We start from the raw sequence: 26,572 nt of genomic DNA, 5'->3' as shown, positions 1-26,572 counted from the left end.
AATATCATCTTGTCTTATATATGATTTACTTAACTTAATTATATTTCATATACTTTACTAATTAAGATTATTAATAATTATCAATCTTATAAATTAGATACAAATACATTAATAAAAATAAGCCACCCTTGTGAATGAATACTAATTATTTAAAATATTTATTAAAATAAAGTAATCTTATTTATTATGTAATTTGAAAAAAAAAAAGTAATATATTGTGTTTAATTAACTTAAATAGGATTTTTATTTTAATTATTATTTAATTAATCTAATTGAATTTGATGTATATATTATATATAATAATTTCTCATAATCATATAAATCTTTAAATTTTGAATCAAGTAAAAAAATAGTATATTAGAATTTGAAATCTCATATAATTAGTCAAGAACTATTAATGTTAATGATAAAATTCCAAAGAGCTTTATTGTCTTTTTTATCATAAACAGATGTAATCATGAAGATGAGATGTGAGCATTGAGAATGAGACATATCCACTATAAGATAAATGAAAATTATCATGGATGTTCTCAATTTAGAAAAATATTGAATTGCATAGAAAATAAGTTGAGTGGAATGTTTGGTCTCAACTCTCAAGAATATATAAGAGATTTATCGTACGGTTTTTAACCAAGTTCTTGTAGTCAGTGGCTTGCATATCACCATTCTAACGCTAACAATTTATGTTATAATATTGAACAAAAAGTGCATTGAAAGATGTCAGGATGGGGGAGTAGCTATATTTGTATCCATTTTATAGTTTTGAATTTGAAGGTGGAATATTTTATAAAAACTTTGTGGTATCTTGATTCACTGAAGTGGAAGTTGTGGCCAAAACAACAAGAACCAGTTCCTTATCGGTATCAGGATTAGGGTCAATATCGGATGCATTGTGAGATGGGGACAATCACATGTTAGTTTATTTAGAAGCGAGAAAAATAATATTTTTGAATCATCCTTCAATTCTAGAATGAGAGAAGAAAAAAGGAGTCAAATGATATTAACCAAATTGATGATTTGAATATTGAGATTAAGGGCAATAGTGATTGACGGGAGGGGGAAATGGAAGATCATGATGATAAAATTTTGTTATAGCTTTGGAATCAGTTGAAAGTCCGTTGATTTTGGACAATTGGTAGCAAATGAGAAAATATGTCACATGTAGGTCAAGGTGATGCTTTAAAATTCTTAAAGATGCTTTAAAAACTTAGTCTTGGTTTATTTTTCTTTTCAAGATGCTCGATTTAATTATGAGCATGCAAAATTTAGGGATTGTTTAATCATTTAATTAATATCCCAAAGTTTTTAATTAATTTCAAGTGCTTGATTTAGGTTCATTTGAATTTAGATCGAATCAATCTTTAGTGTGAATGGGTTCATCGTATCAAGATGTTCAGTGTGACTATAAAGTTTGTGGTAATCTGAGTTAGAATAATTCTAAATTTGATTGTAAAAATTTTCAATTTAAATATGCGTTGAGAATTGTACTTGATTAAAATGTTTTTTTATGACATCATTTTTTTTTCATTTTATTATAAAATTATTTCTCCAATAAGTTAATTTTTTTAATTTAAAAAAAAAGGAGGGCCAGCTATAGTACCGTACTAAAGAAATCATATAAGTTGCTCGGATGACTTGGAAAAAACATTTATACTTTGCTCGGATGAGTATTAAATTTAAAATATGTTCAAATGTTGGTGTGAACTTATAATAAAATTCACTCATGATCGTTTAAAATATATTAAAAATATATTATCAGTCATTCTTGTAATATTATAAAGTACAATTATTATAATTTATGATAGTATAAAATATTAATGTTTTTCTAATTTAATTCAACATTAAAATGAAACATAATAATTTAAGCACAACAGACCAACTCATCTTTATGCATACATACACATGAAGTAAGGCATCGAGAAAAACAAACCGACATCAATGGTTAAAACATTCAAACCTAAGAAAAATATTATCCTCAAGACAAAACGATCATATGACTACATGATGTCTATATATCATCTTCATTCTTAATTTTTACCTTCCCTTTGGATTGAGAAACTGCGAGAAGACAGATAAATCATCCAAATCTTCTTTCATTTCATTAACGACCCCATCTCCTTCACTTGATAAGTTTAAAACATCAACGTTGCTCCCACTCCCATGAGAACTCACTCCTCCATCTTCATCTCTCTCCTGCAACTGCAAAGCAAACTCAAGATTCCAAAGCACATCTCCCATGACTGGCCTATCATTTCCATGCTCAGAAACGCACTTCTCAGCTATCTCCACGAATTTGCTCAAGCATTCTAAATTAATCTTTCCTTTTACGTAAGGATCTATAATCTCAAAAATCTTACCTTTTTTCTGATTATGAATTGCCCAATCTACAAGACTAACTTGCTCCTTGGAAAGACTAGGATTGAGTGCCGGCCGAGCACACATTACTTCAAATAGCACGACACCGAAGGAGTATACATCCGATTTAATAGTTAATTGTTGTCTCCTAAAGTATTCAGGATCAAGATATCCAAAGCTCCCTTTCACCACTGTGCTTACATGAGACTGATTCATCAATGGTGCTGTCTTCGATAGCCCAAAGTCAGAAACTTTGGCCACAAAATTCTCATCCAGAAGTATATTAGTAGTCTTTACATCTCTATGAATGATTGTGTGTTTAGCTCCTGTGTGAAGGTAATGAAGCCCTCTCGCTGCTCCTATACAGATCTCGAGTCTCTGTTTCCATGACAGAGCAGGCTTGTTTGTTTTATAAAGATGTTCTCTTAGTGTTCCGTTAGCCATATAGTCGTAAATTAGACACATCTCATTAGCTTCTTTGCAGTATCCGATGAGTGAGACTAAGTGCTTGTGTCGAAGTTTGGAGAGCATTTCGATTTCTGTTTGAAATTCATGCAAGCCTTGTTCTGAATCAGGATTTGCTCTCTTGATAGCTACTTTCGTTGCTCCTCTGTCAATTATTCCTCTGTAGACTTTGCCGAATCCGCCGACACCAATGATAAGGGACTCATCAAAATTCTTTGTTGCCTGTTTTATTTCGAAAATAGAGAAATCGCGGCAGAGACCTGCCGCCATGGTCGAAAGGTGGCTGCTTGTGCAGGTTTTTGAGGACATGTTGGATTTGCTTACAGTAGTATGGGAATTTCTGTGAAGCGGGAGCCAGCCGGAGGCGCTGACCTCTGATTCATTATCATTAGCTCTTCTCTTTCTTTGATAAACCACAAAACAGAGTGCGAAGATAAGTCCTGCAGCAGCCGCGCTGCTTGCGGTGCCAACTATCACATGTGACTTCTCGCTTGAATATTCCGGTTGAAATTTCGGCGCGTTTGTGGTTATTTGTAGCTCATTCTCAAGCATCGCTGAAGGCTTTGGATTTGGCCCTGCAAGGTTCCCGTCGGCGTCACTGAGTTTGAATATCTCTATACCATTTAAAATTGCATCGAAAAACTCGGGTTTTGAATCAGTCGAAGGGTGGAGCGCTACCAACAGTTGTTCTTCATTGCTAATATAAATAGCGTAATCTCTATAGACAGGAATCGCCATAGATGAAGTCATTGCGATGATATCGACGTCCTTTTGAGCCGTCTGATTATTAATAAATATATCAAAAACTCTCTGGTTCACTTCAGTAAGCTGGATCTCACAAAAATGGAGTCTCACAATATAGGTGAAGTTGCCATCGATTTGAAAGGACCATGAGAGGTTAAATTGTATATTCACTTTAGGATCTGGCCCCATCTGCCTCGCTGTCCTGTACACGTCCGGCGGAGCTATGTATGTTGGTAAGTTCATCGGGTATTGAATTTTTATGTGTGGCCCGGCGGCTGCTGTGGCTCCAACTCCTGCTCCGGAAATATATGGTGTGTCGTCATACCACGTGCGACTAAAGCTTGTGTTGTTAGTCGGAGCAATGTACTGTCCGCCGACATTCAGTCTGTACATTGTCTGTACGGCGGATGCTCCAACGGTGACGGAGCTATCGCTGAAGCCAACCATGACGGCCGTGGTGGTGAAGATGTCTGGCATTGAGATCACCTCAATGCCGTTGATAAAGGCGAAGGCTTTGGGTTGAACGACGGCTGGAGTAAAGGTCAGCGTGAGGAAATCGTCGTTGATCGTTGGGAGGAAGAATTCTCGTACTATGTAACATTGGCTTAACGCTTGGGCGGTTATATAAGCACTGAAGTTGTGAAGGAGGGTGATGCCGCCTACACCGTCGGCGAAAGGGGTGGCGACCACATTAAAGAATCCGTTTTCTGGGTTGAGGTCATTGTAGGAGGCAGGATAGAAATGAAGCCGGATTAAAAGACGCTCTTTTTTTCTTGCAGGGAATTTATAAGTTGCTTCAGATTCAAAAATCGCTGCCGTCATGTAAGGAACAGATGAGGGGAGAGATGGATCTTGGAAAGTGGCGGTTGAAGGGGTTGATTTGGTAGAGATGATTCCGGAGACAGAAGCTTTAGGGGAAGTGTCACCAACCCATTTTCGACCGTCGGCATCGTGTTCGTCGGTAGATGAGCCACAGTTGACAAGGATGGAGACAACAGAGGGGTTGTAGATTCCATCGTTGGCTGTTGTGACAAAGATGAGATTGTGAAGGGAGAGGTAGAGAATAAAATGAAGGAATATTTGGGATGTTCTTGTTATTCTCATGGGAGACAGGGAAAGGAAAATTTTGATTATGGAATAATGGAGGGATATTTTTGTGCGTCGAGGAAGTGGGAGAGAGGAGGAAAAGGTTTGGTGGATTTTTCTCCAGGCTATGGTGGAGAGAGAAAGAAGGCAGGATATGAAAATAAAAGAGGAGAGAGAATAAGGAATTAGTTTAATATAGACATTTCCTTTTTTAGATTTTTATTTTTAGAATTTTATAATGGTCCAGAGGGAAATTGGTTGCAGGTGGTTTGGGAGGAAATAAATTTGGATAGATATTTGTATAAATTTTGGATAAATTCTTATCATAATATATTTTAAAGGTATTGAATTTTGGATAAAATTCAAATAAGATTTTTAAACATATTTAAAATTAAAAAAAATAATAAATACATAAACTCATCATATTCTCTTATTATAAACCTCGAACAAAGTTTATGACAGAGAAGCTGAGTTTTGAAGGTGCTGAGAGTTTGGTGTCCACGACGATCCAATCAGTGGACAGAGATGGTGCTGTAGTGGTAAGGGCTGTGTGATTTGGTTGTGACTGCCATGCAGGATAGAGGCAGGATAGATATAAGATGAATATGAATAATACTTATCATATTATTCATTCGTTAAGAACTTGAGTTGAGCTAGGATTTGAATAGTTGTACTGTCTGTTGGAGGTAGCGTTTCGGCCATGGATGGAACAGTATTTGCAAATTCTGATGTAGCCATTAAAGGATAATACCAGAACTGTTGGGATAGATGAAATGCCTTTAAGCAGAAGACACAGAATGCTATCAAGCAAAACAAAGCTCTGATAGCTCTGGATAATAACCTAAGTCAGACTACTACAATTGATGTTCTCTCTAAGTCAGCTAAAAAGCGTATTTCTTTAATATCAAAATTTGCATGGCCAAGGAACACCTCAGGCATTCTGGTAACCGAAAGAAAACTGATATAAATGGATTCTTGCATACAAACGGATACAACTTGATATTGAATTAATTTGATTTGCTGTCATTTACGGCGGCGATCACCCGCAATCCATGGTTCATTTATCACCCACAAGAGCTCAGCAAATGAAATGATTGGGAATCATCAATCAGGTTGGCGATAAGCCTCTTCCTTCTCAACTGCGTTCCTGAAAGCTGTCTTCCTTCTCATCCAGCTTTTTCTTCAAACTACATTTGTCACATCCAGAAATTGCAACTTATCATTAACCATATGCTAGTTCATTCTGAATATCATTGTATGTTTTTAATACATGAGATTGAGGGATTATTCCTTCCATCAGACTTATCATAAGTAATTTGGAATCAGTGATATCAACAAGGTTGATTGATCCTCTACACAAATCCCTATGAATTTTATAAATCTCAAAGTGACTATAGTAGCATGAAACATATAAATGCCACAAAGCTTAGTCACAGAAGTTTATCTATTTTAGAATATCAGTTAGAAGCTAATGTATATAACAAAGCTTTTCCAACAAGATCTCTAAAGGAGCGGCATCAGTTAATACCCCCGCATGCGTAAGTTAACATCTTGATGAGCATTCACACTAAAGGAGCGGCATCAGTTTAAACTTCATAATTATCACCCACCATTCCCCAAAAACAAAAAACCCAAAGTGAACCCTATGATATTTCGGTATTCATTATATAGGGATTTCTATAAGGAATTCCTTAAATGAATTTTGCTCCAAATGATGTGTTTTTAGCATTATCATCAACAACAATAAGCCTTTATCCCACTACATGGGGTCCGCTACATGAATCTTTTTTCTCCATTGTGTTCTATTAAGAGTCAAATTCTCATTTAAACTATATAAAGAAAGGTCGAATATAATACATCTACTCGACTAACCGGGTCATCGGAAGGCCAACATTTTATGTGACCAAACCATCTAAGGTGATTCTCTCTAATCTTATCTTCTAGCATAATAATAAAAAAATAAAAAAATAAAAATTACATTAGTATATCCTAACCCAACTTTAATCAAAATTAATTTTAAAACTCTTCGATTTATTTTTAATATGAGTGCATGAGTTCATCTCAAAATAAATCAAAAAATTTTACAACTATCTGACCCAATTTTTCTTCAACATCAAGGCAGTAATTGGATCAAACTTCTAAACAATAGATGAAGCAAAAACAAATAACATGACTCTAAATTAGAATGAAAAATAATATGATTAGCTGCATTTAGACCATAATATGCTTTAACGGAAAAAAAAAAAAGGAAAATCCATTATATATTCCCCTAAAATACATCCCATTCACTTTACCTACATGCAGAAGTTAGTTGAAAGAAAAGCAATTTACTCACCGAGCATTTTGCACTTCCCTTGCATCAAGAGCCTCAGCTTCCTCATTTGATAGAATATCGACAATGGGTTCATACAAGTACCAATCCTTCCTTTTCCTACACGAAATCAATAAAATTATCTATGAAATTTTCTTACTTGAAAGTTATTAAAGATATGCATGGCATGGTTTCTTGCGCTCCCCTCCCCCTTAGTTATGATGGCTGAGATCCTTATTGTGCATATGTTAACATATTTAGTAGGACTTGAGTCACAAAAATCATCCTTATCCTTGTGTATTGTTTTTCTAAACTCATTCCTGCTGACTGCAGTTAGAATAAATTAGTAGGAACAAAATATGTTCAAAGTTCACTTGAGCGAATCCATTAAGTGTGATTCCATTAAGTGTGATACAAGTGTGGCCACCTAACTCTGGAGGTCATCTACCTGAACCAACATAAGACTTGATTTTTCTTAATTTTATATTTGCCTTCATTATTATATTTCATCAACATTATTTGAAATTGTTCTAAACTTTGATCAAAAAGTAATATATCAAAAATCTAATTTATAAAAATTAATTTCAATTTATTTTTTATTTTAAGTTCCAAATTTCTCACTAAAATTGTTGAATTGTTACAATCAGTTCATTATAATTTCAGTTCTAATTCTATTATCACTTGTTTAGGGTTTAGGGAAAATAAGTGATTTAATTCTAGTATCACTTGTTCACAATTTATTAAATGTTATCATTCAGGACTTCTTAGTATGACCTTCGACACATGGAATAAAAAAATAATAATAATAGTAATTTATATCGGATAGAGGTTTTCATATGAACTTTACCAGTAGTCTCTGTGCCCTAAAATCATTTTTTTCCAAATATTCAGTCTCTATCCAACATGTCGCACCACTGTGGCAGAAGTTTAAAGATAAATAGGTGAATCCATTGGACAACCTCAACACCTAGACGATGTAGGAACTACCACAGGATGAACTTTCCTCATCATGAGAGCTACTCACAAAAGTTGTCTTAACCTTCCTCTAAACCCAAACCATCGCACCCACTAACCCCTTCCCCAAACCAAATAAGAATAAAAAATATATCCATGCTAAAGAAACAGTTAAAAATAATGACTCGAGTATTGCAAATGCCAATTGCTCGGAGCAGTCTTACCGAACAACACTTCCTTTGCTGCCAAATAACTTCACCAGGTCGAGAGAACTACTACTCATTTTACTGCAAAAGAAAATTGATAATCATATTCACTATATCAAAAAAGCGGAGAACCATGAAAGAGAATATTCTACTCATATACTTGTAGAAAAACTTGGTTGAGATGAGAACATAGTCTGACCAACCTATTTATGAAACTTTCAGCTCCTCTTCTACCCTTTTTCCCTACTCTGCTTTCTCTTGCAGAAGCAACACCTTGGATGGCAATCTATAATATAAAATAAACCAATAGAGGGGAACTTGTTTAATTACAAAAAAACGAGCATTCAGATGGAAACCACATTTTAACAAATTTAATCAATGTTTTGCATGTGCCGTATACAAGGAAGGCTATGGTCCAGCAACAAAAAAATACCTCACAGCACAAGGATTCTTGATTTTTTTCGTAAGGAAATTTAAATTGTGGTTAATAAGAAATAGAGATCAAGAGCATAATTTTTCACCAAACTTCATTTGCATAATCCAAATACTAACAGTATAATACATGCATTCAGACATGTAACAAGGCCAAAATTTTATGGGAAATATAGTTCAGAAGCATTGCATTTTTATTAGAAAATGTTAGTGGATCTATCATTTGCTTTTTTTGTTTGGTTCAGTGCCATCGTCGATAAATAACCAGTGCTACTTAGAATAATCAACATTGACTCTAGCATTTCCCTTTTTCATTCCTATTCTTAGCATCATTCAGTTGTAGCCATCTAACAGGACCAGATTTGCACACAATGAGATGAACCAAACAACGCACAGGGATTAATGAGATATCATTGCACCAAACACATTGAAAACTAAATATAGAAGGTAATCATAATGCAATGTCGGCATAAAAGCATCTTATATGAGGGAACTAATCAATATCCATTTGTTGCAAGGGGTGACAAAAATAATAATAATAAAATTTTAAACAATTAGATATACTGTAAGGCCCAGACTTAAAAGTTACAAATGATTAAAAATGAACAATTAAATTTAACTAAACTATAAATAATATTTAGTTAAAATTTAAAGTTATATATATATAATAGCTGACATATATCATATATAATGTAATAATTAAAAATTAAGTAAAATAAAATAAATAGATTTCAATTTGAATTTATATTTAAAATTATTAGCATGCATGATGTGATACTTAATTAATAATAGTTATATTCAAATGGCATCGTATTTTCATATCCAAGTATCACCTTTTGATTTAGGCTTCATTTGGGACGGCTTTTTTACTGCTCCTTAAAGTTTTTCTTTTAGTACTAAAAAGATGTTTTAAAAACAATAAGAAAGTTGTCCCAAACAAAACCTTATTATACACTTCTACAGCACATATAAAGATATCCTGCAAAAGTTCAGCACATATAAAGATACTATGTAATAATTAAATATTAAGTGAAATAAAATAAATAGATTTCAATTTGAATTTAGATTTAAAAATATTAGCATGCATGATGTGATACTTAAATATTAATTAAAAAAAATTATATTCAAATTGCATCGTATTTTCATATCCAAATTTAAGTTAATGATATATATGATGGCTAACATTTAAATGTGTACGAACTCAATTTTCAAAACTGTCACCAATATCTTATGCCAAGTATCACCTTTTAATTCAGGCTTCATTTGAGACGGTTTTTTTACTGCTCCTTAAAGCTTTTTTTTAGTAAAAAATTAAAAATTTTGTACTAAAAAGATGTTTTAAAAAACATTAAGAAAGTTATTTTAAACGAAACATTATTATACACTTCTACAGCACATATAAAGATATCCTGCAAAAGTTCAGCAGATAAATATATAATGCAATAATTAAATATTAAGTAAAATAAAATAAATAAATTTTAATTTGAATTTATATTTTAAAATATTAGCATGAATGATGTGATACTTAAATATTAACTAAAAATAGTTATATTCAAATTGCATCGAATTTTCATATTAAAATGTGTTTGAACTCAATTTTAAGAACTGTCATCAATATCTTATGCCAACTATCACCTTTTGATTCAGGTTTCATTTGGGATGGCTTTTTTACTGCCTCTTTAAGCATTTTTTAGAACAAAAACTAGCATTCTTATACTAGAAAGATGTTTTAAAAAACAGTAAGAAAGTTGTGTCAAACGAAACCTTAATATACACATCTACAGCACATAAAGATATCCTGCAAAAGTTCTAGTTATCAAAAGGCAACAAAAAAAACATGTCCCACATTTTACCTTATTTCAAGCATGCAAAAAAAGAAATTCGCAGAACAATAACCAAATAACTGCATAACGGAACAAAATTGCTATTTCTTCAAAATTCTTATCCGTCATAGAAGGGCGAGGAAAATAAATCTAACCTCAAAAAGCTGCTCTCTTATACAAACGGCAATTGTTGGCTACAAAGTAACAAGATAATCAAAGATTAGTGATTAGCTTCAAACTTGGAGATGATGAAACAGAAAAAATAATAATAATAAGTTGCAAGATAAGTAAACATTCAGCATTAAATATGTCATGTGTTTAATTTTTTAGTGCCAAATTGGATTAATATTTTTTATTAAATAGTGATTAAAAAGATAAAAGAAAATAAGTATGATATTTTCATGCCTAATTGATATGTTAACAGAAATAGAGGTAAAATTCAAGTGAGAATCTATCTTTATTTGTAAGTAAATTTTACAATAATATGCCACTTTCCTTTCCAAAATGCAAATATTACTATTATGAAAAGGAAATAGTAAGTTGTATATGACAGGAATTTATATCTAGTAGAGATCCTATCAATCGAAATCAGCATAAACGTGAAAAGGTTGGAGTAGCTCCAGTGACAGATAAGATTCGAGAGAGTCGCCTTAGATGGTTTGATCACATAAAATGGCCGATGACCCAGTTAGGAGGGTAGATGCATTAGATTTAACCTATGTTAAGAAAGGTAGAGGTAGATCTAAAAAGACTGGGTTAGAAAATATTAGAAATGACATTTCTTTATTAGATCTAAATGAGAATTTGACTCTTAACCAGACGCAATGGAGAAAAAGGATTAATGTAGCCGACCCCACGTGGTGGGATAAAAGGCTTGATGTTGTCGTTGTTGTTGTAGAGATCCTGCCAATAAAAAATGGCATACCACCATAACAGCTAGTTCGAGAATAAGTTTTAGTAATTCCAGGTATTCCTGTTTAAATCTTTTTTCAAATTTCCTACTATATGTGTAAACAGTAATAGAAAATTATAAATGCTCCAATACTTTCTATCATACACAACATCCCTACTACCTCCTATTATTATTTTTTTTTAACCCAAGACAAATGATGATAAAAAATTATGGTTTTCAATTGCTCTGTGTAACTTTCTTCATCGTCAGATTGTGTTTCTTGAATTCAAGACAAAGCTTCTCCCTTTCCATGCATACTAGCTAAATAACCGACCTAAATCAGAAACAATATGATTAGAATGTGCAATAGAAATTGATGCCTTAGTTAGCTAATTCATCATCGAGAACATCAAGGGTTGCTTACTCCAACTTCGAGGTCTTCAATATCCAAATCCTTACATAAGGTTCTCGCAAACTCCTCAGGATCACTTTCTAGATTGCTTATGTCCTGAAAGTAAATAACACAACTAGCTTGTGAATAAACCAAAAATAACTATTTGACCAGAAAATGAAGCACTACAAAGAAAAAACATAGCAACGCAAAGTTCAAACAAATTTACCCAAAGGAATTGGTCTCTGAGTACAGTATTATTTACACGTATGTCAAGCTGCAAAACCATTGCACCATTATACAGATAAGCATGTTAAATATCCAGTACATTCTCCAACTAACATACCTTAATGGGCACAATCCTCTCTTTTAAATGCATTTCCTGCCCTTCATAAGACCGAAATTCAGCCAATTGTGACTGAGCAAACCAAACAAAGTCCATTAGCATAACAAACATGGGCATAGCTTATCAAAACTATATGATACTGGTCTAGAAGAATCAGGCTCCAATACAAGAGTTTACATGAAAGATAGCATGAAGTGAAGAATTATTGCAATTCAAAAACTATGAAACAGAAGGTAACATTCCAAAATGATAATGCATAACACAGCTCAAAGCTGAGAACAAAAACACCAACATGAGCCCTTGAGGAAGTAAGATGAGACATAGATGAACTTGAATAAATGCTTATTTTAAAATCCAATAAAATTTCAAAAGGCCTTGGCTGCCTTGGAAAGGAAGTAAGATGACACATGAAAGAAAGAAATAGACGAGCTTTATTTGGTACAACTATGTTGATGTTGTTCTAATTATGTGCATGATGAACTAAAATCACTGTATTCTCATAGTGAAAAGAAAGTTATTCAATAAGTCAAGCCATATGCCCATGAAACTATAAAAAAGGTGCAAGTATAAAAAGATAATTTTTTAAGCATCTCTCTCATAAAAACCATAAGCTATTTTTTAAAAAAGTTATGCAGGAGATAAGTTGAACCAAATGAAGTTATAATTAAAAAGCTTTAAAATCACCCATGGACCATAAAAATATGTTGAGTACTGCTAATGTATTTAATAGCACATGTGGAATAGTCCAAGAAAGCAAATAACTCACATTTGCTAACTTAAACAAAATCATGGTAGTGAGCTCGGAACAATAGTAACCACTTACATGTATTGATTGGGAAATTTGAGTGATGAAGATTGGCGGTAACTTCAGATCCTTGACAGTCCGTTTTGCAAAACTGATTACTTCAGAATCAGGATCTTACAGTGAGGAAAAAAAAGAACTACTAGTTAGCTTAAACCAAGCATCTCTTTAAAATGAAGTTAGAACTAAGCAACATGCATGAGTTAATACAAATATATTAGCAAAAGAAAACACTTAAGAACATTCCAAATGTTTTCCTGATCCCAAATCTCAATCTGGTCTCACAACTACTATGGAAAAATTCAGTATACACGTAATGTAAATATAGAAGAAATGCCCAAGGAAGCTTGCAAAAGAATGAATATTATACTAAATGATGCAAAATTGAGAGGCTCCATAAGTTTATGTTCTATACTTTCAATGGAACAGAAAATATTCCCTTGAAAAAAATTTACAAGTAAAGATGGCAGAACTGAAGTATATTTCTCTAATAAATGTAAAGAAGTACCAGTGGGATTCCAAGTAAAGGAGTCTTTGAAACGTTGCCCCTCGTTTTCGATATCCAAGCGAATAGGAATAAGATTTTCAGCAGTAGGCCTGCAATTAATCATTACAACTATTATGTCTCATTGCCTCATCACCATTTCCTATAGAATTATGCTGTGAAAAATCTTATCTAGAGCCAGCCAATCCTGGCTCGAGATTGGCTAAAAGCAATTCGATCCAATCAAGAGCTAAGTAAGATTTGGCCCATGATTTTAATGTGGATAAAAACCTAATCAACTTTTAATTGATTTCTGTCCACTAACACAAGCTCTTAATCTAACATATATGCATACACCCATACACACACATGCATGTATTCAAATACATTTTGATCCGAATCCAATTTAGGCCTAGATACGGACACGATGACATGGAATATGATACGACAAGATGGGATACATCAATTATTGAAAAGATAGGACACGGATACGAGTTAAACACAGTATCATAATTTTTATATATTAAAAATAGTGTTTAAAAATTGAATAAGTAGAATATTAAGAATAATTAAGAAATAATAAGTTCTTTAACTTGAATTTGTGTTTAAAATGATTAATATCGAGAGTCGGACATTAACGGCATGTCTAACATTGAGAGGGAAGATGATAATGTTATCGAGAGTCGAGCATCGATGTTGCGCAAAAGGCATCAGGCATCAATGTCAAGATAGTGTCGGTCGTCAATGCCAAGATAACATCGATCGTCAATGTTGAGACAACGTCAAACAAAGATGAGATGTCGAGACGGCGTAGGGGCATGACTGTGATGTAGAAATTGCGACAATAAGCGTTAATGTAAAATTAGCATCAAATTTCGATATTGAAATGATTTTAAAACATTGATGTTGTGACAGCGTTGGGTGTAAATGTTGAGATAGCATTAGAAGTTGTTATAAAACCCTAGCAACAATCCACCATAGAGAAATAAAAATAGGAATGTTTAAGAATATGGTATTCAATGCAGGCAAATTTATTTGGTATGTGGAGAAGAAATAAAAAATTTAGTTTTTTTTTAATAAATAAAATTTTGAAATACAATAAATGATATTTAAAAAAAGTTTTTACATAAAATAATTTAGATATGATTGTCGGACACGCGTGGTCAATTTTTTTAACAACTTTTACATGGAACAGGTATTCGATGTGTCCGTGTCTGACACATGTCAGAGGCATGTGAGACTTGTGTTGTGTCGGACACTGCGTGCCATTTTGTGGATAGGTGTTGGTGCATCATAACTGATAGTTTGATTTTAGCCGAGCATGAATAGTGAGTTGGTTAGTTAATTTTAATTCAAGCTGAATCCAAGCCAAGAACCATTTAGATTTTTTAGCATTCGACTACTTACTTTTGAGTCAAACTAGCAAACCAAATAATGAAAATCATTTGTGAATGAGAAGGCGTAGCGAAAAATAGCAAACAAAACATCAGGAAAAGCATGGGCGAATCCCTATATAGCTTAGGATGGGCATTTAACCACCCTAAACAATAAAGTTTAGTTTATATGGGGGGTACTTCCAAATTCTGCCCCCCTAAGGAATTTTTTTGCCCTAATCTTTCTTGTCCCGCTCGTGCGCCACTTCACTCATTCAAATTTTTTGTTTCTTCCTTATCCCACGCGTGCGCTGCTTCACTCTTCTAAAATCTTCATTTCCCATTTACGTCATGGTTCATAGTCGTTGCTCGCCGTTCATAGAAGCTGCTCTCTGCACAGCATCGTCAGTTGTATCCTGATCCTTGCAGTCGCCGCACAACCCCACTGGTGTCACGACCTACGTCGAAATGAACGTTGTATGTATCTTCGCGATTTGGTAGTTAAATGGTACTAATTGTAATTATTATATATTTCTATTAGGATGATCAAAATTTCCCCATATTAATCAGTATTTGATATAAAGTCATGCCTAATTTTGTATTGCACTTGTATGTGCGTTTAAAAAATTGTTACTAAAAACTGCCCCTGAATTAATTCCCATTTGATCAAGCATGTTAGATTCATGCTTTACGTTCTTGTAATGATTGTTGAATTGGATAATGGTCGTTCTAGCTCCTATAATGCCCATCAAGATTCAAGCAAACCTGCCCATCAATCTTGTTGAAGCACACTTTCATTGACACCAATTGTATGGTTAGGTAGAAATTCGATCATGAAATTTAGATTACTATTGTAAGTTGTAACTAATCTCAAAGATTTAGTTTAGATTCAACCATCTAATTCAAACTAAAACATCACTAATTACAAGGCATAGAAGCTTTATCAATCTCTCCATCATGGTTAGGGACATAATGATCATGTATGGATATCTAAGTTGATTTTTTTTTACTCTCCATCTTTTGATCGACCAAATGATCAAATTGTCAACAATAGAGAGGTATTTTTGCCCAATTACCCAACATAATTCTTAATGTGAGCATGCCTTGTCTATCCATTATATGTTTCACTTAAATATCTAAAACACTCATTTGTCGAGTTAAAATTTGATAGTAAAATCTAAGAACAAACTCTTTTACTATGTGAAAACAATCTCTTTTACTAAAGTTTTTTTCTAAGTAATATTTTAATTGAGCTATAATTTGCTAAGATCATATTTTTATATTTTTTTTGTTATTGTCATGTTAGTTTAGCCAACTTACAAGGTAACAATCAAGCATTTTATAAATGGGTCATCGATTTCTAAAAAGGAAAGAACATGACAAAATTGATATTAATAATCTCCCTACCGACCCTAAACTTCGACCATCAATCTAGAGTTATGATTTAAATGATATGAATAAAATTCGAATAGCTTATTTGTTGAAGGGACCACATCACCCAAAAAAAATCATTATTTCCCTCAAATAATGATAGGAAATATTACATGTAGATTTAATTTGAAATGGGTTGAAGAATTTCCTAACTACTAAGAATATAATGTACAAAAAGATGTATTTTATTATTATTATTACTTATTTAATCCTCAACAGCAAATTATCACATGTCAAGGTGGTGAAGACTCATTTGTTGGTGAATAATTTAAGAACCAGTAGAGAAAAAAGAAATTGAGTCATATTGGAGAACATAATGGTACACAAAATAAGCCAAGACAAAAATGTAAGGGTTTAATAAAACATCAATAATAGAGTTTTCCTGCTTTATGGTTGCAATGATGAGAAGAATAAAAAATAATATCAGATCATGTAAACTGTAGGTGTTGATTATGTTTGATTTCTTATTTGCCAATGGTTGTCATTACGTAGGCATGACGAGTCATCTAGCTTGACTTCACCAAAATTGCAAAAAGAGATTTGTAGTGTTATATTTGCTAATTTGCTAAGACCTTAGCTTCAATCATGAATTATATTAGTGATTTTTGTTTCACTATTCTAGTTGATGATCCTGTGATGTGTCCAATAAAGAATAATTAGTTATTGCAGTGATATATATAGGTAAGTTCGAACAAGTGAGATCTTCATAGATATTACATATATTTCTTCAACAAATGCAGTAGCACTGAATGTATCTCTTAAAACCAAGGTTTAAAATTGTGCAATTGAGTATTGACGTATTTTTTGTTCGTGAGGCAAGGCGTAAGCCTCAATATCAAAAAATTGCGTTAAGTCAAAATAAATGTAAAAATTGATATTTTATATAATACCCAAATAATATGTTAAATAATGACATGTTATATTTCTCTATTGAATTATGAAGTAACAAATTGGCATACATATAAAATAAAAAATTGCACAAGACGTAAAATGACAAGTGATAAATTATATGAAATAGAATTGAAATTTAAATATTATAAGAGCCAAATAATATTAAATATATGAATGACATAAAAGTATCATATAATATCAAGTTCAACTCCAAATTTCTTCTTTCTTAGTTCCCTACTCATCCACACTAAATTTCCCAAGAAAATTGAAATAGTTAACAAAAACTTAGATTTTATCTGCACTGTCATCATTAAGGAGGTTTTTATTTGAGTCATCATCATAACAACAAATTGGTCTCTCTCCTCTCTCATCCTATGGAGTTCAATGTCTCTCAATTTGCTTCTTTTTTATTTATTTCAATTATATTTCTCTTTCATAAATGTTTTTTACTAATATAAAGATGAGATTAAAACTCTTAAAATTTTAGAGGAAGTGGTGGTGGTGTGCGAGTTTTAAGAGATCCCTGACGGCTACGACGATGTTGATAATGGAGAAAACGAAGGGCTGGAGGTCGAGGCAGTCGAGAGGAAGTTGTTACAGCTTGGGGGTGCATTAAACATGTTTTTTTCGATGCTTTAATTTATGATTTAGATAAGTTTTAATATATATATATATAGGGTGAGGCATAAGCCTCACGTCATCGAGGCATGGTGTGCCTCAAGGCGGGCCTTGGCCAAGCTAAGGCGTAAGCCTCATAAAAAAAGTTTGATGTGCAAGACTCGATGCATTTTTCAATGGAATCGCGTTGAGGCGGGCCTCAAGACAAGCCTCGTATTGCGCAATTTTAAACAATGCTTAAAACTATACTTGCAAAATAATCATTGAGCCTACACAAGATAGTAATCAAAATTACGATGGAGCATCTAATATGCGAGAAGAGTTTCATGGTTTAAAAGAACTCATACTACATAATAATCCTCGGGCATTCTATATTTATTATTTGGCTTATCAACTTCAAATATCATTGATGGTTATAACAAATATACATTGCTATTACTTCAAGAATTTAAATATTATTAGAGCTTCATACAAAAGAAATGATACTCTTGAAGTCATTCAGCGTGATAAAATAATTTGTTTAGCTAAGCACTGAGGAATTAAGTTGTAGTCAACTACGAAACTAATTGTAGCACGCTGGTGACATCCATTGGGGTTCGTATTTTGAAACCTTAATTAGTCTAATAAAAATATATACTTATATACTGGAAGTGCTTGAAATTATTAAGAAAGAAGGGATACATGATCAACAGTTAATTGAAGATAGTATTTTTATACATATTATGAAATCTTTTAACTTTGTCTTGACACTACATTTAATGATTGACATTTTAAAGATTACAAATAAATTATCATAAGTCTTACCAAAAAATATTAAGATATTGCAAATACAATAAAATTGGTGCAAATCCAAGCAACGATTGTAGATAATAAGGGAAAATGGATGGGAGCCTTTACTAGAAGAAGTATCACGGTTTTGTAATATTTTTGAAATTGAAATTCCAAATATAAACTCTATATTTAAGGCTCATCGACAATCAGTACAAAGAGGTAAAAAAATAATAAACTTTCATCATTATCGGGTTATTTTATTTTACACTATTATTGATATGCAACTGTTTAAACCCAAGTAATTTATTTTTTGCTTATGATAAGAAAAAACCAATATTTTTTATAGTGATCTTGTGTCTCTTGAACATTATTGATATGCGTACAAGCGACGAGTCCACATTTTTTACTATTATTGTTGCTCTTGCAAAACAAATTGTAAAGGCCAAAAAGATATTATATATCCACTTATTTATAGGCTTATTATTTGGCAGTGACTTTGCTAGTTGCTACTGTTACAGTAGAGATGATATTTTATGCAATAAAAATTATCAAACATCAATTATATAGTAAAATGGGTGGTGGTTAACTCCAAGGTTTAAAATTATGCAATTGGGTATTGAGGCATTTTTTTATGAGGCAAGGCGTAAGCCTCAAGGCGTTTTGAGGCATAAACCTCAAAATTTAAAAGTTACATAAAGTGAAATAAATATTAAAAGTGATTTTTTATATAGTACTCAAATAATAATGTTAAATAATAGCATTAACTTTATATTGAATTCTGAAGTAACAAATTGACATACATATGAAATAAAAAATTGCACAACTCATAAAATGGCAAGTGATAAATTGCATAAAATAGAATTAAAATCCAAATATCATAAAAGCAAAACAACATGAAATATAGAAATTACGTAAAATATGTTATAACATCAAGTTTAACTGCAAATTCTTTCTTAGTTCTCTACTCATCTATATTTAATTCTTAAATGAAGCTAACATAATTAGCAACAACTTAGAAGCCATCTGCACTGTCATCATTGAGGGAGTTTTTATTTGAGTTATCATCATAACAAATTGTTCTCTCCCCTACATCATCTCGTGGAGTTCAATACCTTTCAATTTATTTCTTCTTTATTTATTTTGATCATATTTCTCTTTCATGAATACTTGTTGTTAGCCGTAACCGACCAGCCCCATCTGCCTCTTACATTATAATATATATTATATTTATAAAATATATAATATTATGTTATATCATATATTATATTATCATATTATAATATATATTATGTTATATTTATATAATATATAATATTATGTTATTTATATTTATGTTAAATTTATATAATTTATAATATTATGATATGTTATATATTATATTATATTATATATAATGTTAATAAATATAATATTATATATATAATTAAAAAAGAGGCAGATAACACAACGATCAACAAGTTAAAGAATTGAAGGAAATCTCGAGGTCGATTCAGTCTCCCGAAGCCCTTGGTCGTCAAATCTGATCCGATCGAGGGATCGAAAATACTAAAGGGATCGATTCACTCTACCAATCTCTTCGACGTTGATTTGATCTGGCCGAGTCGAGCCAAAATGGCAAGTGCCTTACCCAACCTCCCTTTGTGGGTAAGATGCGCCAGAAGGCTACCGAATTTTTTGGAGAAATAAAAAAATATTTTTAAAATTAAATTAAAACTAAAATAACATGTATCGCAATAAATTGAAGACTTGAAGGAAGTCCCGGGGTTGATACAGTCCCCCGAAGCCCTCGCTCGTCAATCTTATCCGACCGAATGGATCGAAAACTATATCGGGATCGATTCGCTCTCCCAAAGTCCTCGTCGTCGATTTGATCCGGTCGAGTTGAGCCAAAATGGCAAGTGCCCTCCCCAACCTACCCTCGCAGGGAGGGGGCACCGAAAGGCTACTAGATTTTCAAGGAGAATAAAAATATTCTTAAATCTAATTAAAATTAAAATAAAATGCTTAAATCAGCATGTTGCGCACATTGAAAGACTTGAAGACTCTTTTTGGAGTCGATTTGCTCCCCATACTCCTCGCCGTTGATTTGATCCGGTCGAGCCGAGCCAAAAGGGCAAGTGTCCTCCCCTACCTTCCTTCACGGGAAGGGACGTAGGGAGGCTATCTAAATTGAAATTAAACAAGATTGGACCCCCACTTTATTTTATAAATTGTAGACTAATTCTAAAGCTTCGGAGGGATTTGAAGTCAATGTACAAAGGCAATTCAAAACACAATGATTCTTGAATAACCCAAGCCTTCTACAATGACTTCTGACTTTGAGATCTAGTTCGGCATTAAAGAGAATTTTATGACTAAGTAAATTTCATTGCTTAAAGGAATCTAATGAATTTAAGCATGTTTCTAGGAATGGCGACTCATTGCGAATCTTGAAGCTCTAATTCTAATAATGAACAAGTTATTAATTTTAATGCAAAGAAATTGTTAGTTCAAGAGTTTTAGTAAGCAGAACCAACAATTTGGAAGCATCTTTATTGTCAAATGATTCGTTCATATTGATATGTAGTACTGATGTTTTTTAAGATGATATTCAATAGAAATTAAGGGTGTAATGGAATCGGGGATGCACGCAACAAAGAAATTACTAAAGACAATTGTATATTTTCTTATTCCTTGCAATGGAGAATATTTGGAGGGAGAAGAAAAGTATATATTTTCCAACATTTTTATGCAAGAAGAATCTATTTGCTAAGAGCTTGGAGAAATGCTCAACAAAATATGCATAATAATTCTCACATCCTTATCCTTCTCATGTATGCAACATTCATTCTTGTAATAAATTTGACGATTACAAGAAATTTCTTCCGACAACCAACAGTCTTGAAGAGATCTATTCAAAGAGTAATGATGATACCAAGAGATCTCTCATTTGACTCAAATGCATTAGACCATTCCTATGTTATTAGCATTTTAATAGGAGCCTCGCTTGTCTTCTTTCCATCACTCTTCCAAGATGGTTACTCATTGTCATGTCAGAAAGAGGCATATTAAGAATATGTGAGGAAGGGCAAGGATCTTACTGATCTAGAAAGCTAAGAGCTATGCCACGATGATTGGAAGTTTGATGATTATCTATTGATTCAAAATATCTATAAATATAATGCGGCAATGATCCATTTAATCGTACATAAGCGAGCTAGAGTCAGGATTCAACCGATTCACAAGGATATAAATCTTTCAATATTTAACTCCAACCACAACTAATGAACTAATAAAGAAAAATGCAAGAAACAACAGCTTTTGCTCAACAAACATCCTTACAAGTGGATGGTCCTCTTATGTCAGTTATATATGTGACTTCCAATTTCAAGCCTTCAATTAGAAGTATGAAGCATGGCATTTGAGGAGAAAGCGTTCAATTCATCAAGATCTAAGATAGTTAGAGCTTCAAATTGTTTCCTTCAACCCAAAGGCAAAATACAACATACTACAATTCACCTGTTTGTAGGAATAGGAAATTCGTAGTGCCCACAACAACTAGCCTACAAGCAAGGACAATGAGCTTATATCGAACAAATCAGTCCACCTACAGGCTACCATAAAAGACCTGTCATACATCCAACATATTTCCTACAAGCATATGCGAAAATAATTGTTGTAAACACGAACACTTGTTGGCAGTAATAGAAGATTCACCACAATCATAACAAGCTCCTGCGAGCCACTGTAGAAGACCCATCCTACCCACTACATGTCATCTACAAGCAAACACCGGATGATATGCAGTCAATACAAGTGTCCACGGACCCTTGTAGAAAACATGCTATACATATAAAATGTCATATGCAAACAAGATGTTAAATGATTACAACAAATCTAAATCCCTACAAGCCACTGAATGAGCCTGTTATACGTTCAACATGTTTTATGTGGACAAATTTGAAAGGATTACAACTCATCTACAAGAAACAGCAAACATCTAATGCAACCAAATCAGCAACATGTGTACAAGCGGACAGAAGGCATTCGTAGGCCCTTAAAATAAATCTCGACTATTTTCTAAATGAAATCACTTGCGCAATGGATCATATTTTAAACACCCCCCCCCTTATATACTAAATATGATTCTCTAAACTGAAGTGCAACACCCTGCATGTGCTCCGACAAACTTGTTAATATCATAAACACAAATATCTGAGAATAGTACACAAGGTCAAATGCTCATTCAATTTTCAAAAAAAATACATCCTACATGTGCCCCGACAAACGTGTTAAAGTTACAAACACAAATGTCTGAGAATGTAACATATGGTCAAATGTTTATTCTATTTTCAAACTAAACAAAATCCTGCATGTGCTCCAACAAACATGTTAAAATTATAAACACAAATGTCTGAGAATGCTGCGCAATGTCAAATGCTCACTAATATAACATTTATGTTTAAACTAAATATATCCCGCATGTGCTCTGATCATTACATCCGAGTCCCAAATCCAACGGTTCAAGAATGTTGCGCGGGTTAAATACTCAAATCTCATCCTCCTCCTTGAAAGGACCGAAGTCGACATGACTTGAATTGCAAGATGCCTCCCAAATTTCTACAATAATACAATGACTTTAACATCTAACATCTCCCCGATGATGGTCATATTAATCGAAAATCTCAACCAGATTGGTCAAATCTCAAATCCAACAAAAGTCTAAATCCCTGAAATGAAATCTATTATCTTAAAAACCTAAAACTAAAACTCGCCCACTTCCCGCAACCATTGGTCATAGGGTATATTCGATAGACATGAAATCTTCTGTCAACTAAGGTGGATTCAAATCTATCTCCTTAGACAAACACCAACCCAGGTCTACAAGGTATTCTTGGACGAAGCAACCCATGCTGCCAATAAGGTGTCATCTGTCAGGTTGGGTCGACTACCTCCTCTAACTAAATAGACCAAGGATCATGACATCCCAGGACGACTGAACCATGGGATCTTGATCGGGCTCGTCCTCATTCCCCCCACCACCAGTTTTAAGTTCATGGTGATAAATTCTAAATCATAAAATCAAATTCAAACCCTAAAACTGTTGTTATTATATGTTGGATTTACAACCCATATAACCTCTTTAACGACTAGCCATAATTGAAAGTTCTCTCTTGTTATCGGGAGGGGTAATTAACTATAGGGGCTTGCGCCTATAGGAAACCAGAACTTATATCAAAAAGTCCTCACAAAATGAGGGCGAAATCTCTGGATAGTGTCTTATTTAAAACCCAATCTGCCTTCTGAAAATTCACCCAAAACTTAAATCTGTTAAAACTCTCCACCGTCACTCACAAATAAATAAGAAAAGAGATATGGCACTGAGAGGCCGGAAGCGCACATATGGAATTTTCGAAGCCCACACTTGTCATTAACAAAAAGATGAGAATAATACTCCAAAATTTTAGAGGAGATGGCGATGATCTTGGAGTGCAGCTTTCAGGTGATTCTTAGTGCTGGCTACGACAAAGGCAGTGGGCTGGAGGTCGAATTTGTTGAGAAGAAGTTGCTATGGCTTGGGGGTGCAAGAAGGCATGATTTGTTCGAGGCTTTAGTTTAAGATTTAGGTAAGTTTTATTCAAAATATATATAAATCAAGTGAGGCGTGCGCCTCACACCAATAAGGCAAGGCACTCCTCAAGGCAGGTCTAAGCCAAGTTGAGGTGCAAGCTAACCTCAGCCAAGTTGAGGCACAAGACTCATAAAAAAAACTTGACGCATAAACCTCGAAGCTTTTTTTACTGGAATGGCATTGATGTGGACCTCAAGACGAGCTTTATATTGCACAGTTTTAAACAAAGGTTGGCCCAATGACTATCAAGTGCCATATATTAAGAATGAATATGTTCTCAATAAAGAAATTATGCAATATTATCAGAAAATGCAAAATAGAATGTAAAGTTTAGAATTATTTATTTAGTTTTTTTATATAATGAGTTTGCCCTTCCTTAAATGCAAAGTTGATTCCTCCCCTAAGTAGAGTAACTTGTTGAAAATAACAAAAAAACCAAAACCTTATCACAAACAAAAAAAATCCATGTGCCTACCATATCCTCAATTAGCTGATCCCATCAAGAATCCAAACCATATTTAAAAAAAAAAAAAACAAAGAATAGTTTCCTGAAACATGCGAGTTCATATTTTGAACCAGGAATCTGTCAGTAGAAAGAGTGTGTAATTCAACCAAGAAAATAACAGAAAAAAAAAATGCAACAGCTCCGCGAAGAGAGAAAAAGACAGAGAGAAAGATAAAGGTTGAAAGCCTGGGTGGGGACATTGAGATTGTTAGTGACGAGAAGGCAATGAACTTACATTCTGAACCTGACGGGCGTTTTCGAGGAGCATGGCGGGTGGGATTTCATGGCTTATACGAAAACCTAATAAGCAGAGGAGCTTCGATTCTCTCTATTTCGGCCGAGGACGGCAGAATTCCGGAATCCGAGCTGAGCGGATGAGATTTCTCTGCAGAATCACCGCCTACTCCCGTTGATGAAGCCCCTCAATTCTCTTGCCCTGCCCCTCAATTCTCTTGCTCTGCCGCTGTCCGTGCCCGAATTTCTTAGACGATCTTAATACATACCTCATAATTCATCTATTTTTATATCTAGTATATATATACATATATGATATGTCATTATATATAAATTCCTAAGAATCACTATGAATAAAATAAATAAAAAATCATACACTATATTTCATAAAATTTAACAACTTTTAAATATTATTAAATTTTTCTTTGATAATTTTTTCATTATTTTAAATTAACTAGCAAAGTTTTCAAGGGAACGTTGGAATTTTTTTTTATAGATTTGCCAGTTTTATTTTTTAAGAAAACTTGGATTTTGTCAAGACTAATCATAATCTTGTTTGTTAACATCATAGAATTTGGTTGGAATGAGTTCCATATTATAAGTTTTAAGCTCTCATGCCACGAATCAATCAGTATTTTAAATATTAAATTGGCAATAATAATTTCAAGATTGAATGAAGGTGAATATTAAGACAGCCTAAAAATATATAACAATAAACTATTATTTTTATATTAAAATGTGTCTTTTAATTTTTAAAAGCAATTTATCACCAAAATGGTTTATATGCCTATATTTAAACAGATAAAAGTGCATGAAAATAGATAAAATCTGGGTAAATCAACGCCATAAAGACTTTGCTTAGGAGTAGAGACAATTGGTAATGACTTCTTGCAGAGGAATTTTTATGGGTAACCAATAAACAGCCGCCATGTGCTTTTACTTTTTGTTTATAACTGAGGACTTTTTATAAACAGAGCACATGGCGATTGTTTATTGGCTACATGATGTATCTCTACATCAGATAACCTGACCCAATAAAAATTCCTTGCAGAGGGGCACATCGTGAGGGGGATAGAATCGATTGTTCTCTTATCTTTGTCGACCTGATTCAATAGGTTTGATCAAAACCTAAACACATTAATTTGAAAGATTTTGGTATTGTTGTAATCATCACAATAAGATGATTATTTTGTCAAAGAATTTATAATTTTTGGAGATCGTTTAATTTGGACATAATTTTAAAAAAAATACTGACATATTTGAGTGTTTTACATCCATAATTCACATTAAAATGCATACTGATTTGAAAAAAGTTGTGCACGATGTGCCTCTCCATATGAGGAGAGAGAGCTAATCAAATACATCTGATCCCGCTAAGATGTTTTAGGGACCAAACACACAAGTCTCAAGAATTCTAGTGAGCCAATGCTCACAATTAAAAAAGATTCTTAAATACCTAATATTTGTGTGAGTTTATCTTAATGGACTCAAAAATCCACCCAAAAAAAAAAATATTTGAAATTTATTCAATTCTTAAATAATTTCCAAAAATCGTTTACTTATTCTTAAAATGGCAATTTTTTTATCCCATCAATCTTCAAAGAAGATGCCAGGTAAAAGTTGCACGGCTATGGCTTCGTTTGAGACGGTTTTTTATTGTTTCCTAAAACGGAGTTTTAGTACAAAATTAAAAAAAAAATTGTACTAAGACTCCATTTTAGAAAGCAATAAAAAAGCAGTCCCAAATGAAGCCTATATCTCTCCAGAGACTGTATAGGCATATAATGGAATGCTTGTTGCATGTAATCTCTAATGAGTAACTACAACAAAACAAGCCTGTTTGAAGA

At 33.1% G+C, this 26,572-nt stretch overlaps 2 protein-coding genes across 4 annotated transcripts; both read right to left on the bottom strand.

Annotated features, from left to right (window-relative positions):
* Nucleotides 1-1,860: 1,860 nt before the first annotated feature.
* LOC110102050 (receptor-like protein kinase ANXUR1) lies at nucleotides 1,861-5,293 on the bottom strand. The gene has a single exon (XM_020830205.2). It carries the CDS (start codon nucleotides 4,666-4,668, stop codon nucleotides 2,035-2,037), a length of 2,634 nt encoding a protein of 877 aa, XP_020685864.2. The 5' UTR covers nucleotides 4,669-5,293; the 3' UTR covers nucleotides 1,861-2,034.
* Nucleotides 5,294-5,448: 155 nt separating this feature from the next.
* Nucleotides 5,449-25,000, bottom strand: LOC110102051 (chromatin structure-remodeling complex protein BSH). Of its 3 annotated transcripts, XM_020830206.2 has the most exons (11): nucleotides 24,727-25,000; nucleotides 13,316-13,404; nucleotides 12,829-12,923; nucleotides 12,006-12,077; nucleotides 11,889-11,936; nucleotides 11,693-11,776; nucleotides 10,532-10,570; nucleotides 8,325-8,407; nucleotides 8,140-8,202; nucleotides 6,986-7,081; nucleotides 5,449-5,837 (listed from the first exon to the last, which is right to left on the bottom strand). In XM_020830206.2, exons 1-11 carry the CDS (start codon nucleotides 24,774-24,776, stop codon nucleotides 5,786-5,788), a joined length of 771 nt encoding a protein of 256 aa, XP_020685865.1. In that variant the 5' UTR covers nucleotides 24,777-25,000; the 3' UTR covers nucleotides 5,449-5,785. The 3 variants fall into 3 exon arrangements, with proteins under 3 accessions (XP_020685865.1, XP_020685867.1, XP_020685866.1); XM_020830208.2 differs by lacking the exon at nucleotides 13,316-13,404; XM_020830207.2 differs by lacking the exon at nucleotides 5,449-5,837 and having other exon boundaries at nucleotides 6,982-7,081.
* Between the last annotated feature and the right edge of the window lie 1,572 nt (nucleotides 25,001-26,572).

The sequence above is a fragment of the Dendrobium catenatum genome, unplaced genomic scaffold (assembly GCF_001605985.2).
Source record: "Dendrobium catenatum unplaced genomic scaffold, ASM160598v2 original_scaffold_260866, whole genome shotgun sequence".
Classification (NCBI taxonomy): Eukaryota; Viridiplantae; Streptophyta; class Magnoliopsida; order Asparagales; family Orchidaceae; genus Dendrobium; species Dendrobium catenatum.
This window is presented reverse-complemented; position numbering and strand designations above follow the sequence as displayed.

Bases quoted from the DNA above. Each gene is read 5' to 3' on its own strand.
- LOC110102050 (XM_020830205.2), bottom strand. From the start codon at position 4,668: ATGAGAATAACAAGAACATCCCAAATATTCCTTCATTTTATTCTCTAC.
- LOC110102051 (XM_020830206.2), bottom strand. From the start codon at position 24,776: ATGAAATCCCACCCGCCATGCTCCTCGAAAACGCCCGTCAGGTTCAGA. The intron at 12,078-12,828 runs GTAAGTGGTTAC...TGGTTTGCTCAG, and splicing joins AAATTTCCCAATCAATACAT to TCACAATTGGCTGAATTTCG. The intron at 8,408-10,531 runs GTTAGATTTATT...TTTATATTATAG, and splicing joins TAAGAGAGCAGCTTTTTGAG to ATTGCCATCCAAGGTGTTGC.